The sequence below is a fragment of the Nicotiana tabacum genome, chromosome 5 (genome assembly GCF_000715075.1).
Source record: "Nicotiana tabacum cultivar K326 chromosome 5, ASM71507v2, whole genome shotgun sequence".
NCBI lineage: Eukaryota > Viridiplantae > Streptophyta > Magnoliopsida > Solanales > Solanaceae > Nicotiana > Nicotiana tabacum.
This window is the reverse complement of record NC_134084.1, coordinates 102,319,771-102,332,240: the sequence shown is the minus strand read 5'-3', so window position 1 is coordinate 102,332,240 and position 12,470 is coordinate 102,319,771. Positions and strand designations below refer to the sequence as shown.

Genomic DNA, 12,470 nt, shown 5'->3' with positions numbered 1-12,470 from the left:
CATGGCAAGACATAGAAATTTTACCACTTTGGGTGGTTATAATTTCTTTCAAACTCCATTAGAGTTGCAATCAAAATTTATCATCTTTGCTTGTATTTAAAATCAAATTATAGAATGTCAAGAATTTGAAAGATAAAGTAAAACACTTACCTTAAATCCAGAATTTAATCATGAAGGAAGTTCATAGAACAATTGACAATCATTATGCTCAATCCCAAAGCTTCTACTCAATTGGTTAGAGTCTCGTGCTGATAACGTGTTATAAAATAATAAAAGAAGAATAAGAGTATTGCAGAGAAAAGTAGGGAGAGGGAATTCTTATTGATTTTTGGGATGATTTACAATGGAATAGAACCCTCTATTTATAGGGAGAGGGTAACTTAGCCACCAAGTAATAAACCCTAGAATCTCTCTAGAATATAGACATTCACCTTAAATAGAATTCTATTTATAACACCTTAATTTTTTTAGTAAATTTTTTGTATATTTTATTTGATATTTATTCCTATAGCTTCTTGAAATGCAAGAAAGTTAATTAAATTTGGGTAATTAATTTTTTTCACTTAACAATATGGCCAATACGTGTAATTCTCATGAGACATTGTTAATCTTAAGTTATATCTTATTGATTTTATTTTACAAACTTTTTTCAACCGATGGAACAATTAGAGAAAATACTAAAATTATTCTACAAGCAATAGAAACATTTAAAAAATTAGAGTATCATCTTTTACTTGTACAATTTTCATCTCACTTTTAATTTCAAAAATTGGTAAAACCATCAATTTCATAGATTATTATGCTTTAAAAGATATTCGAGCTTAATAGCTTGTTTAATCAAGCTTCTCCGAGGGCACAAATGATTACAAAAATTTATTTTTCACTAAAATAGATATATATAATTATTTATACTATATATATGATTAATTTTGGGGCTTAAAGCCACTGAAGCAGTGGCTTTAGGGTTGAGCCGCCTCTGCTAGGAACTCGTTTGGATTGGCTTAAAAAAAAGTAGTTTTTTAGCAGAAATAATTTATAAGCCAAAGGGCAATAAGTTGGGGTTGACCAGCTAATAACTTTTGGCTTGTTTTAAGTAGTTTTTAACTTATTTTAAATACTTTTTAACTTTGCAAACTACTGAAAAAAAAAGTTAAAAAAGGATTAAAAGCTGATTTAAGGCCAATCCAAATACCCTCTAGGTCTAATTATTGATGAGAAATTTTCATAAAGCACTATCTTTTAGTAGTAATTAGCCATTTATAGATGCCATTTGCTATATTACGGATTATAGATACCTTTTATGTGGTTATAAGATGTATTTGATGTATTTAAGCTATTGTATTCATGAATACAGTAGCAAAAATAGGCGTGAATCAGGGAAGTCCAGCTAATCAGTTGTTGTATTCGAGTGTATTCGACTGTATTCATGGAGTGAAACATGGGATTACAGCTGGACAGATTATTGTATTTGACTGTATTCACGGCGTGAAATAGGGGATTACAATGTTTTTAAAACGGAAAGTGAAACAATTAACCATAATAGACTCCTAATATAACTCAACAAACTCAATTATAACACACAAAATTTGTATTTTTAGTTATAAAAAAGATTCTTAACCAAAAAATACCCCAAAAACATAGCAATCTTCAGAGAAATTATATAATACATCTGAATACATAGTTTATATTAATTAAAAAAATATATGAATACATTCATGGCATATAGCGAGACAGTGAATATAATGAAATACATAAAATACAGTGGGATACATTGAAATACAATGAGAAAAAATAATGAATACAATGAAATACATGGAATACAACGAGATACATTGAATTACAATGAAAAAAGACAATGAATACAATGAAATACATGAAAATACCGCGTGATACGTTGAAAATACATTGAAATATATTAACAGAAAATCAAGTTGCTCAGCCCCAAAATTCATCGTCTTTGTTAAAAAACAAACCCTAATTTCCAGCTACTCCTATTGCAACAGATGCAACAACAACATCAGATGTATTTGTCACCTGCTCCGAATCTCAATATCAAATCTGGGTTTCGGAGTTCTCTCGCTATAGCCGCTATTGTTTCTCAAAATTGTGCTTTAATGGCGGTAGTGAGTGGCTTAGCTACCTCTTTTGTAGGTGACAGCTTTCATTGTGATAATTTAAGTTCTACGTCTTGTTCTTCGTCTTTTTCTCCTTCTGTGGGTTGTTTTCGTCATCAAGTTAGATTATTCGGGAACGGTCGGAGAATCAAGCCGACGGTTTATTCGACGAAATCGCATTCTTTGAGCCCTAGATGTGAGGATGCTTCGAACTCAGTGGTTAATAATGGTGAAAAGGAATCTAACCACAAAGATAAAGAAAATAGTGTAATTGAATAGCGTATTTAGTGGCTTAGGGGTATGAGGTACCAAAATTAGATATTTTGCTATAAACAGTAAAAGGTATCTATAGAATATAATTTTTTTAAATGTTATTTATTTAAAACAAATAAGGTGTTAACCTTTGCTTAGGAGGTAAAAATTCCATTATTAATTATAGGATGAAATGACGGGAAAGCCCTCTCTTTGTTGGGCTGTCTGCATCCCATATGTCGTAGGGCCCACATGTTGAGTTGGTTGATGACTTGATCCTGTCAAAAGGACAGATATTTGAGTAGGTTGGTTGCTATGGGCTGGTTAGTTAGCCCAATTCAGTAATTGGGCCTATTGACATGCCCAGCATGAATTCAGATTAGCCCAGTTCAGTTTGACCCAATTAGCAGTCCCTTAGTCCAGTTGGAAACTGTAGTGCAAAGATCACATTTAGCCCACGGCCAAAACTATTTACTTCAGGTAGCCGCAAAAGTGTATAAAATTTGTATAATTTCTTTTATATAATATACAGAAATATATATATACAAATTCGGCTATTATTTTAAGAGCGGCTATACCGTGTTATTTTCCCAAACTGTACCCAGCTTATCAAACTCGCAGTGACACCTTATTTGACTCTTTTCATTTCAATACATTTTTACTTTTGCAGCAAAGAGAATCAGTGACTTCAAGCTTTGAATGAGCTATGTAATTTTCTGCATAATTTTTATCTATGAATTTCATACTGTATTTTGCATTTGTTACAGGTTGTTTTTTAATGTTACTAAGCAGAGTCTGTAAAGCATTACTAAGTCGATACAGTTGTCCCGCTTTATGTTTGACTTTTGACACATGGTTGCAAAACCTCGACATTCCCTAACATTTATTAATGTTGTTGATCCATGAGATAGTGTCAGAAGTTACCTCTTAATATTAAACTTCCAATTCCACTACAGTATTAGAGAAGTTGTGCATTATTAACAACACAAACATATAAGGTTCGGTTGGATAAGTTCTGTGAGAAGATCAATAAATGATATTTGAAATATGCAAATCCCAGTAGTACAAGAGAAGTAAAAATTCTTCCGCGCGGATTTACAACCTCATGTTAACTGTAGTCTGTAAGTATTTATCAAGTTGTGAAAAGAAGTATAAAGTTCTTTTGATGACACTTCAATATTTTTCACAAGAACTTGGATTTTCACTTTAGGCATAGACGAATTCCATTAGTAGCTTTGCCAATTTTCGTCCGTTCAAGAAACTTTCAGAATCATCACATTGTGCTGCTGCTAAACACTAGTTATATAAATATGAATTAAGAGAATTAAAGGGTAAATTAGCAGTCCTGGAATATGGAGACTACTCGTGGGGAAACATTGTTTTATGAACCCTGTATGAACGCGGGATGTTTTATGCACCAGACTGCCCTTTTTTTTAGAAGAGGCTCAACAAGAAGGATGGTAGAGAGACGCATCATTATTAGCTTTCCCTTAGTTTGCTACTGCTTATGAGTGACAGAGAAATAGGATGTTGAGGTCATCATACAAAATGTGAAGCTAAGAGACAGCAAGTTTTCAAATTCCATATATATCTAAAGATGAAGGGCAAACCACAGAAAGCCAAATAGCCAATGGAATAAATTGAATAGTTGGGAACTTTGCACCAGCTTACCAAAATTAAAGTGACACCTTATTTTATTCCTTTCATTTCATTACATTTTTAATTATGCAGCCTAACAGAATCATTGACACTACCTAATTTTCAGCACAATCTATGACTTTTATACTGTATTTTACATATGTTACAATTTACTTGAGGTTAATTAGCTCAATCAGCATGTTGCTTTTCCTTTTGAACCAACTAGTGGAGAGTCAGTTCTTGATTTTGCTGCAGGACTAAGCTCCTTCTTTCCAAATCTTTAATGATTGCTGATTCATATACTTACTTCTGTAGAAAAAAACCAAAAATTAATGTAGTTACCATAACACTTAACTTTTGTTTGGATGGGAAATGTGTGTTATTCCGAATCTTCTACATCCAAAATTTCTGCATTATCCTGCGCAGGAGATGATATGCTTGAATTTTGTCTCTCCAATAGATTCTTGTTTGTCCTTTGTTGTTGATCAAATATCCTCTTCAATTTTTTTGCTTGTTCTTCAATCCTCATTTGTAACGTTCGCTGAGTCTAGCAACATAAAGAGTATACGATCGATTCAGAAAGATTAATGGTTGTGCAGGTTCTTTTACTCTGGCAAAGTACTATCATATTTTTCAGTAGTATCCACTAATGATATTCTCAGTATGTATGTTAAAAGTGGCTAAATACACAACAAGATAGATACCTCTAGTTGCTCATGAAGACACCTCTGGACTTCTAGTTGCATTTTCAGTGCTTCCTTGATTTCTATTCCACTGCAAACAAGTTTGACATCAGATTTCTTTTCCAGCTATAAATTTTAGCCTAAAATGATCACTAAAATAAACAAGAGAATAGCAAATAGATATACGTTTTACCCTCGATCTCTGTCACATCATCCGGGCTGTTTCTCTTTTCTGATTTTCCTGCTACATGAAAATGAGAGAAAACCAACATCTTCAGAAATAAGCGTTATATTCTTTTTCTCAAGAACATAACACTGGAAAATAGCATACTTTCTGTAGATTCTGGAATGTGCTTTGCATTTCGGTATTTCTACAAAGGAAAAAAGTTCAGACAAGGAGAAAACATTGCTTCAATATTCATCCAGTAATACAGAAAGGACTTGTGAAACAAAGTTCTTTCCTATGAATTAAGAAGTACCTGCAAATGGCTTTTAACATGATCAAGGGTTAAGCCTTCTGAGTCCATCAGATTAAGTATTTGCTTTGGTGTAGCCTCTGAGAGATGAATAAGATCAAAGTTTATCAAGCTCTAGAGAAAGAAAGAAATCAACGAGACAAAAAAGATAAGTTTGAAATTACTTACTGTCAGCACCTCCAAGGCGATTTACACACTCAAGAAATCGCTCGTGGAGATCTTCACTCCATCTGATTCTTGTCTTACTGTGCTTATTGGATACTCCAGAAGATGCAGACTTACGAGAAGTGAGTGAAGGACTCACGCATTGTTGCCTCATCTTTTCCAAAGGACAGCCACAGAAATCATGAGAGATCTGTGGGACATATATATAACAAGACTCAGAATGATATTGTTTGAGATAAAGGTTAAGACTTTTTAAGTACTTACACTGTAATTTTGATTTCCATCAAAAGGAATTGAAGGGTGCCTCCTATATGAAGTATCAAATTCTCCCAGCAACTCATTTTTGAGATGCAACACCCTCTCGTTCTCAGATACATCGGAAAAAGAATATTGTCTACGTAGAGGTTGACTGGTTGAGAATTCTGGCCTGATGAATGATGGCAGAGAAATGTTGTGCTGAAAATCAGGCTCAGGTTGTGCAATTGAATCTGCCAAGAAGCCATTTCTACTTTGTTGAGGACCATATGATGACCTTTGAAGATCATAATTATTGATCAGTTGGGAAGTATTATCTTGGTTAAGATCATAATTATCTATCATGAGTTGGGAAGTATGATCTTGGTTAAGATCATTATTATTGAGCATGAGTTGGGAAGTATTATCTTGATTATCATGCTGTGTCAATCGCAGGCAACGTTCTGTGGCGAAAAACGCTGAAGTGGGGGATCCAAAAAAGCTGATAATTGTATTTGAAGATGCAGTAGCAATAGGCAAATTACAAGTCTGCTGATGCTGCTGTTGGCGGCGTTTCTCTGACTGAAAACAGAATCCCATGTGTGATGAATACTGTTGTTGAGCAACTAAATCTTCAGCTAAGATTTTAGGGAAATCTAAAGTATAATCACTTGAAAACTCATTGGTATGAGGTGCTCTATCCTGAGTAAAGAATCTCTGAATACTCATTTCAAGATGATTAAGAATTAGCTGCAATATCAAGTCAAGAACCACAGGTGGATTCTGTTAAAAATTTCAAGATTCAAGTTGTATTTTAATTGAGAATTTCTTGTCTCAAGGAATCCCTTAAGGTCATGAGCTGTGCCGGAGAATACGCGGCATCAAAAAAACGAGTTTGAATATTCAGTAAACTGAAAATGCAGCACTATTTAATTTCAAATGGACAGCTCCTGAATACATTCTTTTTGTATACATATATATATATATAAGCCTTCATACACAAGATATACAATATGTCAACGATTGAAAATGCCAGCTTTATTAAATATTGTGTAATACGGATAAGGACAAATGAACAGCCCCTCATTGACAAAATCAAGGCCAGAACAAATAGTAGAAGAAAGCAACCCCCCCCCCCCCCCGGTAAACTATAAGTGAAATATTACTCTTAACTGGCTTGTGTCCCTTTAGGTTATATTAGGAACCTCATCATCTCTATTCTCTTCTAGTCCTCTTTTCAAACTATACAAGATGAAAAGATAAAAATACAGAATTTCGGTTAAGAAAAAAAGAGATTGTAGTAGTTCTTATATAAGTTACTTCTTGCAACCTTTGATTAAAGGAGAATATAACTTACGGGGAGTATTTGTTAACGTAATAATGCCATTTCTTTTATACGAATCTTGATCAAATGATGCAGGTTTTCCAAGTTGTATCTGTTACATCAACTGCAATTCCTTTTTGATTAATTATAATGAGAGTAGGAATCTCTAACGATCTAAAAACTATGTTCCCACCTAATTTTATATTTCATCTTTTCAGATACCTGTTAAGAAAATGCATATACAACATAAAAATCTAGTTTTGATTCTCTAATCATTCCTATTTTTCTTGTTTATTCCCCTATCATTAGAAACAACTGTTGTTTCCTGGTTGGTCCAGCGCTTTGCGTCTCTAAACTTCGTAGCAGCACTAGTAATACAATATCAACAATTATTATTACGCTTTAATTCCCGAGAAAATTTGAGTCGGTTATATGAATCATATTATTAATGTCATAACAGTTCAACTCGTCTAAATTCAATATTATAAAAATCTAGTTTCTGTTAATGAACCAAAACAAGAGCATGGCAACAAATGAATAGAATCTTGTACATAGTATCTAACCAAAGTAAAGAAACAAGAAAATCACCCTGATTTCACACTAGGGCTGCAATCTTTTCGATTATTTAATGTTGTAATCGCAGCCTTTTATCGGATTCTCCGACTTTCTCTGTCTACTTGTTAATTTGCTATTCTTTCAATTGCGGCATTTAATTTAAAATAGTGTTTTCATAAACGTACTAGCTATGTTATGTGTGTACGGGGAAATCGGGGGCAGAGTTTTCTCCGATTCCCCGATGGGAAACAAAAGAGAAGCACAGCTCGACACGACTACAAGCGAGGCCAAAGGACTCCTCGTATTGTAACCCAGGAGGAGTGAACGATGTGTCTGGAACCGGGCACGATGAAATAACGGACTCACCAAGTAAGGTCTTTGAACCACGGGAAACACGGAGAACGGTTATGCATGATGAGTAGGGAGCCGTAGCATTCGCCCCTACCGGATATTACAGCGCAAATCCCGTCCGATATCAACTGTGGATTGACATTTACCGGAAAAGGAGATTTTTACCTTATTTAGACTTGTACTTAGACTGAAATTTCTCTACTATATAAAGGGGAATGTTTCTTTTATTTTGACACATTATGACACACAAATCAAAGCAATAAAAGTTAATTTTTGTCCTCTAGCTATTATCCAAAGTGTTCTTCATTTATTCTCTTCTTTATTCGCAATCGAGCTCATATCGAGGGTCCGATTGAGGCATAATTTCACTGTTCAACCTAAGATCGGGCTTATCGCTACATTGCGATCGGTTTGATCTTTTATATTATTTTTAACTTAATTATTTTTTGTTCTTAGACTATTCGTATTGAATTAAATCACATATCCTTTAAACCGCGTACAAATTTAGTTGTTACTCATTTTTTAGGATAAACAGTTTGGCGCCCACTGTGGGGCTAAGGATAATAGTTGTGATTTGATACGAATCTCCATAAACACCCTATTTTATGCTTGTTCTTTGAAGTTTTGATTCCAGGTTAGCCCAAGGATGTTAAATTCTCAGTCTGCTCACTTGAACGTTGACGCTGAGTCAGGCCATCATGGAGAGAATAATAATGTGATGCCTAGAATGAAGTGCCCCCTATCGATCCCAACGGTGTCCCAGCCGCCGACCTGGTCGATGCTAACTCACAAGTGGCCATCAGCATCAATCTACCAACTAATCCCAAAAATAGCATTCGCAGGGACCCCGAAAAGCGGCTCGAGAGGCTCCCGAAGGCGAAGGTGATGAGGTGAGCCTCGGTTGATTTTTGAAATGTTGCAGGCTCATCAAGTGGCGATAGAGCATCTACTAAACAATAGCCATACCCCTAACAGGGTCGAACCCGAGTAGTCACGAGAAAATCCTCGGAGGGATGAACAAGTTGTCGTGGAACCGAGCGAATTCAGGTCCGGGGAATCTTTCGAGGTGATGAATACGCTCGAAGCATTAAAAAAATGGGTGGAGTCTGGCGAGGAGAAGATTGAGGCCAAAGACAAGAAGGTAAAAATGTATAACTCCGCGATTGATCAGATTCTAGGAGCGCCTCCAATATTGAAGGGGTGGGACTCCAAGAATTTCATTCAGAAGCATTTCTCCCCAAGTGCAACATCGAAGACGATCCCAAAGAGGTTTCAAATGCCCAACTACCCCAAGTATAATGGAACCACGGATCCAAATGAGCATGTAACCTCCTATACATGTAATCAAAGGGAATGACTTGGAAGACGACGAAATCGAGTCGGTGTTGCTGAAACAATTTGGGGAAACCTTGTCCAAAGGAGCAATGATTTGGTATCACAACTTGTCTCCAAATTCTATCGACTCGCATGCTATGCTTGCAGATGCTTTTGTAAAGGCCCATACCGGTGCTATCAAGGTCAAGACCAGGAAGTAAGACCTTTTCAACGTCAAGTAGAAGGATAACGAGATGCTTAGGAAGTTCGCGTCGAGGTTCCAGATGAAACGGATGGATATGCCACTGGTTGCAGATGATTGGGCCATTCGGGCATTTACTCAAGGGCTCAACCCCTAAAGTTCATTGGCCTCTCAACATCTAAAGCAAAACTTTGTGGAGTACCCAGCGGTGACTTGGGCCTACGTCCACAACAGATATCAATCGAAGATCAGAGTCGAAGACAGCTAACTAGGGCCCCTTCGGGATCTGTTTACCCTATTAGAACCGATGACAGGTCTAAGAGAACCATTGATCAAGAGCCGATGACGGTCCGAGATTGATATCAGCCATACAACATGGAATATAGGGGAAACAAATTCGGGAACCACTCGCTAAGGAACAAGAAGAGAAATGATCGAGGACCGAGCGGTTGGGGCCTGATGAGTAAGAGCGGGTTTGATAGGTCACTCAGGAGACACCAAGATTATCGGAGCATAATTTCAACGTGGACGCTGCAAATATAATGTTAGCCATAAGGCTCATCAAAGAGACTAAATGGCCCAGACCATTGTAGTCTGACCCTGCCCAGAGGGATCCTAGTTTTGTGTGTAAGTACCACGGTACTCATGGTCATAGGACCGAAGATTGTCGATAATTAAGAGAAGAAGTTGCTCGATTGTTCGACAATGGGAACCTTCGAGAATTCCTAAGCGAGTGATCCAAAAACCAATTCAGAAACAGGGACGCAAACAAACAGGCTGAACAGGAGGATTTGTTTCCCTCGGCAAAACCTATGTATGATTAAAACCTATTAAAGGATTACCCTCGGCAAAACACCACCGTGTACGACTAAAACACTCAAGTACCTTAAAGGCCTTTATTTTTTATCAAGATTTCAAAGCCACAAAATAACTCGGAGTTATTATCAAAATCGGGCCTCATTCGGGCTTCCGGAGAATGGGTACTCTAGATTACGTCCAATTCTATGCTAAGGCATTAATAGCAATCTTCGAATAATTTTTTTTTGACAAACAGATGCTGAAAATAAAAGACACTTTAGCCTCAGGGAATTGTTTTATATATATTCCAAAAAGTATTTACAAAGGCACGATAAAACTTCCTCAAAATAGACAAAAAAGAGATATACAATAAAAAAACAAAAAAAAACTAAGGCATCTCCGCCTAATCTTCACTAGAGCTCGACTCAGCACCGGGACCTTCAGGCTCATATAGCTCTTTTGCCTCGGCCTCAAGCCTCTTGGCCTCTTTAATCTCGGCCAACAGATAAAACCCCCAGGCATGAATCTCCTCGAGGGTCTCCCTTCGGAATAGCCGCTTTACATACTCAACCTTTGTTATTAAGCGGGCCTAAACTATTTCCATATCGGTCTTGTATTGGGCCAGTATTTTCTCGACCTCGAAGGAATCAATCGAGGTTGCTTCTAACTTGGATCTTCAACGCAATATATTCACGGCCGAGGTCATCCCATTCCGAGACGACTGAATCTAGTTGTGATCGAAGCTCGTCATTGAGCCGAGACCACTTGTCGGCCTTATTCATCGCCACCCAGAGCTAATCCTTTACCGATGCCAACTCCTCTTTTGTAGCCTCCTTTTCCGAGGCCAGAAGATCCATCCTGCTCCTCAGCGTCTCGACCGTGGTTTTTAGCTCATTCATCTCGTCCAGGAGCTGGTCAATCATGTCTATCTTCTCTTGGATCTACGAGGTTGTGTCATTCGTCTCTACGCATGACCTCTCATTTTTAACATAAAAAATTCTTACCTTTTCGGCCAGTTCGGCATGCTCCTATTTCACGGACAAGGCCTCCTTTTGAGCTTTTTCCAGCTCGACTCGTAGAATAGAGAGATCCTTGAGGGCCTCATTTTTTTGCTCATTGAGAACCTTATACAAGTCCTTCTGTCGGATTTGGTCTTTGAGCTCGAACTTGAGCTGACTGGCTGTCATTCTATACTGAAGGAAGCTTTTATGGTGGATCACCGTAGCTTGAAAAAGAAAATGATAAGGTCATGAGGACATGATAAAGCTATACAAGATGCACGAAGGGCACAAGGAATGAGAAACTTAACCGGTTAAGTGTTTGTTGTGCCTCGTTTAAGAGGCTCGATGTGCCCACTTCGTTCATTTTCGCCTGGTCCTCTTTGGTCACCAGGCAGCGAAGATAGCCCGCCATGCCTACCAGAGCGGACAACACTCAGGTGTCCACCGGGATAGTAAACACGACCATTATTTTGAGGTCGAGATCCATGCTCGGAGCAGGGAATTGCCTTACCAGCTTTGGGCTCGAGCTCGGCTCGCCTGCCCCCGATGGCATGTCCCTTTTTGGGATTTCCAGGTGACCGAACCTGGAATAATCATCCAAGGCGCCCATGTCCACTCTGTCAAAGAACATGTTGAAGGACTCGTCTGCAGTCTGTGCCGTCTCATTTGGTCTCCTTGACGGTCTGAGCCTCATCTAACATAGACTATATATGAGACGGCAATTCCGCGTTGTCAATGACACCGACTATTTCCCTCGGGGCAGGGATGGTTTCTTGGGAGACCGTAACCTCTAATTTTCCTTTTTGCTCTCCAGCTAATAAGGGATCGGCCTCAACCACCTTCGCCGATTGTCACCTATTCTTTTTCGTTTTCGGCCGACCCATGGGCGACGAACTCTAGTTCATCGTCTTTAGGGTAATCCCTAAGACGGTAGAAGGAGTCGGGGTCCGGTACCCTAGCTTGGGTACTCCTTTTGTTGATTTATCGGACCCGGACAATTACCATCTTCTTCTTGACTTCGGTGTCTGGGGAGCCAGAAGATTGCCTCTTTTTTCTCTTTTTCTCCTCCTGTGCAGCACCTCCAGACTGTCCCGAAGCGGAGGGTTTAGCAAGTGAGGACGGAGCCTCGTCCTCGTCCAATGGCCTAAGCCTAATGGTCATGGTCAAACCTATGAAAGAAAAAGAACTTAGTGGAAATTATGGTTAAGTATGAAAGTAGACCTATTCGGGAGGAGCCCTCACCATGGGAACGGGGCTCCCACTTGCCCTTTGAAAGTTTGCGCCATTCGTGCTCAAAGTACGTCATTTGTTTGCAGATCCGCTCGATCCATTCTTTAAAGCGAGGGACTGCGTTGGATTTTGG

General features: G+C 38.0%; 1 protein-coding gene across 4 annotated transcripts; it reads right to left on the bottom strand.

The window, feature by feature from the left end:
* Window positions 1-4,033: 4,033 nt before the first annotated feature.
* On the bottom strand, window positions 4,034-6,492 carry LOC107760416 (uncharacterized). 4 transcript variants are annotated; one of them, XM_016578460.2, is made up of 7 exons: window positions 5,593-6,492; window positions 5,332-5,518; window positions 5,167-5,243; window positions 5,019-5,058; window positions 4,874-4,931; window positions 4,709-4,778; window positions 4,034-4,551 (listed from the first exon to the last, which is right to left on the bottom strand). In XM_016578460.2, the coding sequence occupies exons 1-7, from the start codon at window positions 6,289-6,291 to the stop codon at window positions 4,384-4,386; spliced, it is 1,299 nt and encodes a 432-aa protein (XP_016433946.1). In that variant the 5' UTR covers window positions 6,292-6,492; the 3' UTR covers window positions 4,034-4,383. The 4 variants fall into 4 exon arrangements, 2 of the variants coding, with proteins under 2 accessions (XP_016433946.1, XP_016433947.1); XM_016578461.2 differs by having other exon boundaries at window positions 4,874-4,928; XR_001642394.2 differs by having other exon boundaries at window positions 4,472-4,551; window positions 4,881-4,931.
* Between the last annotated feature and the right edge of the window lie 5,978 nt (window positions 6,493-12,470).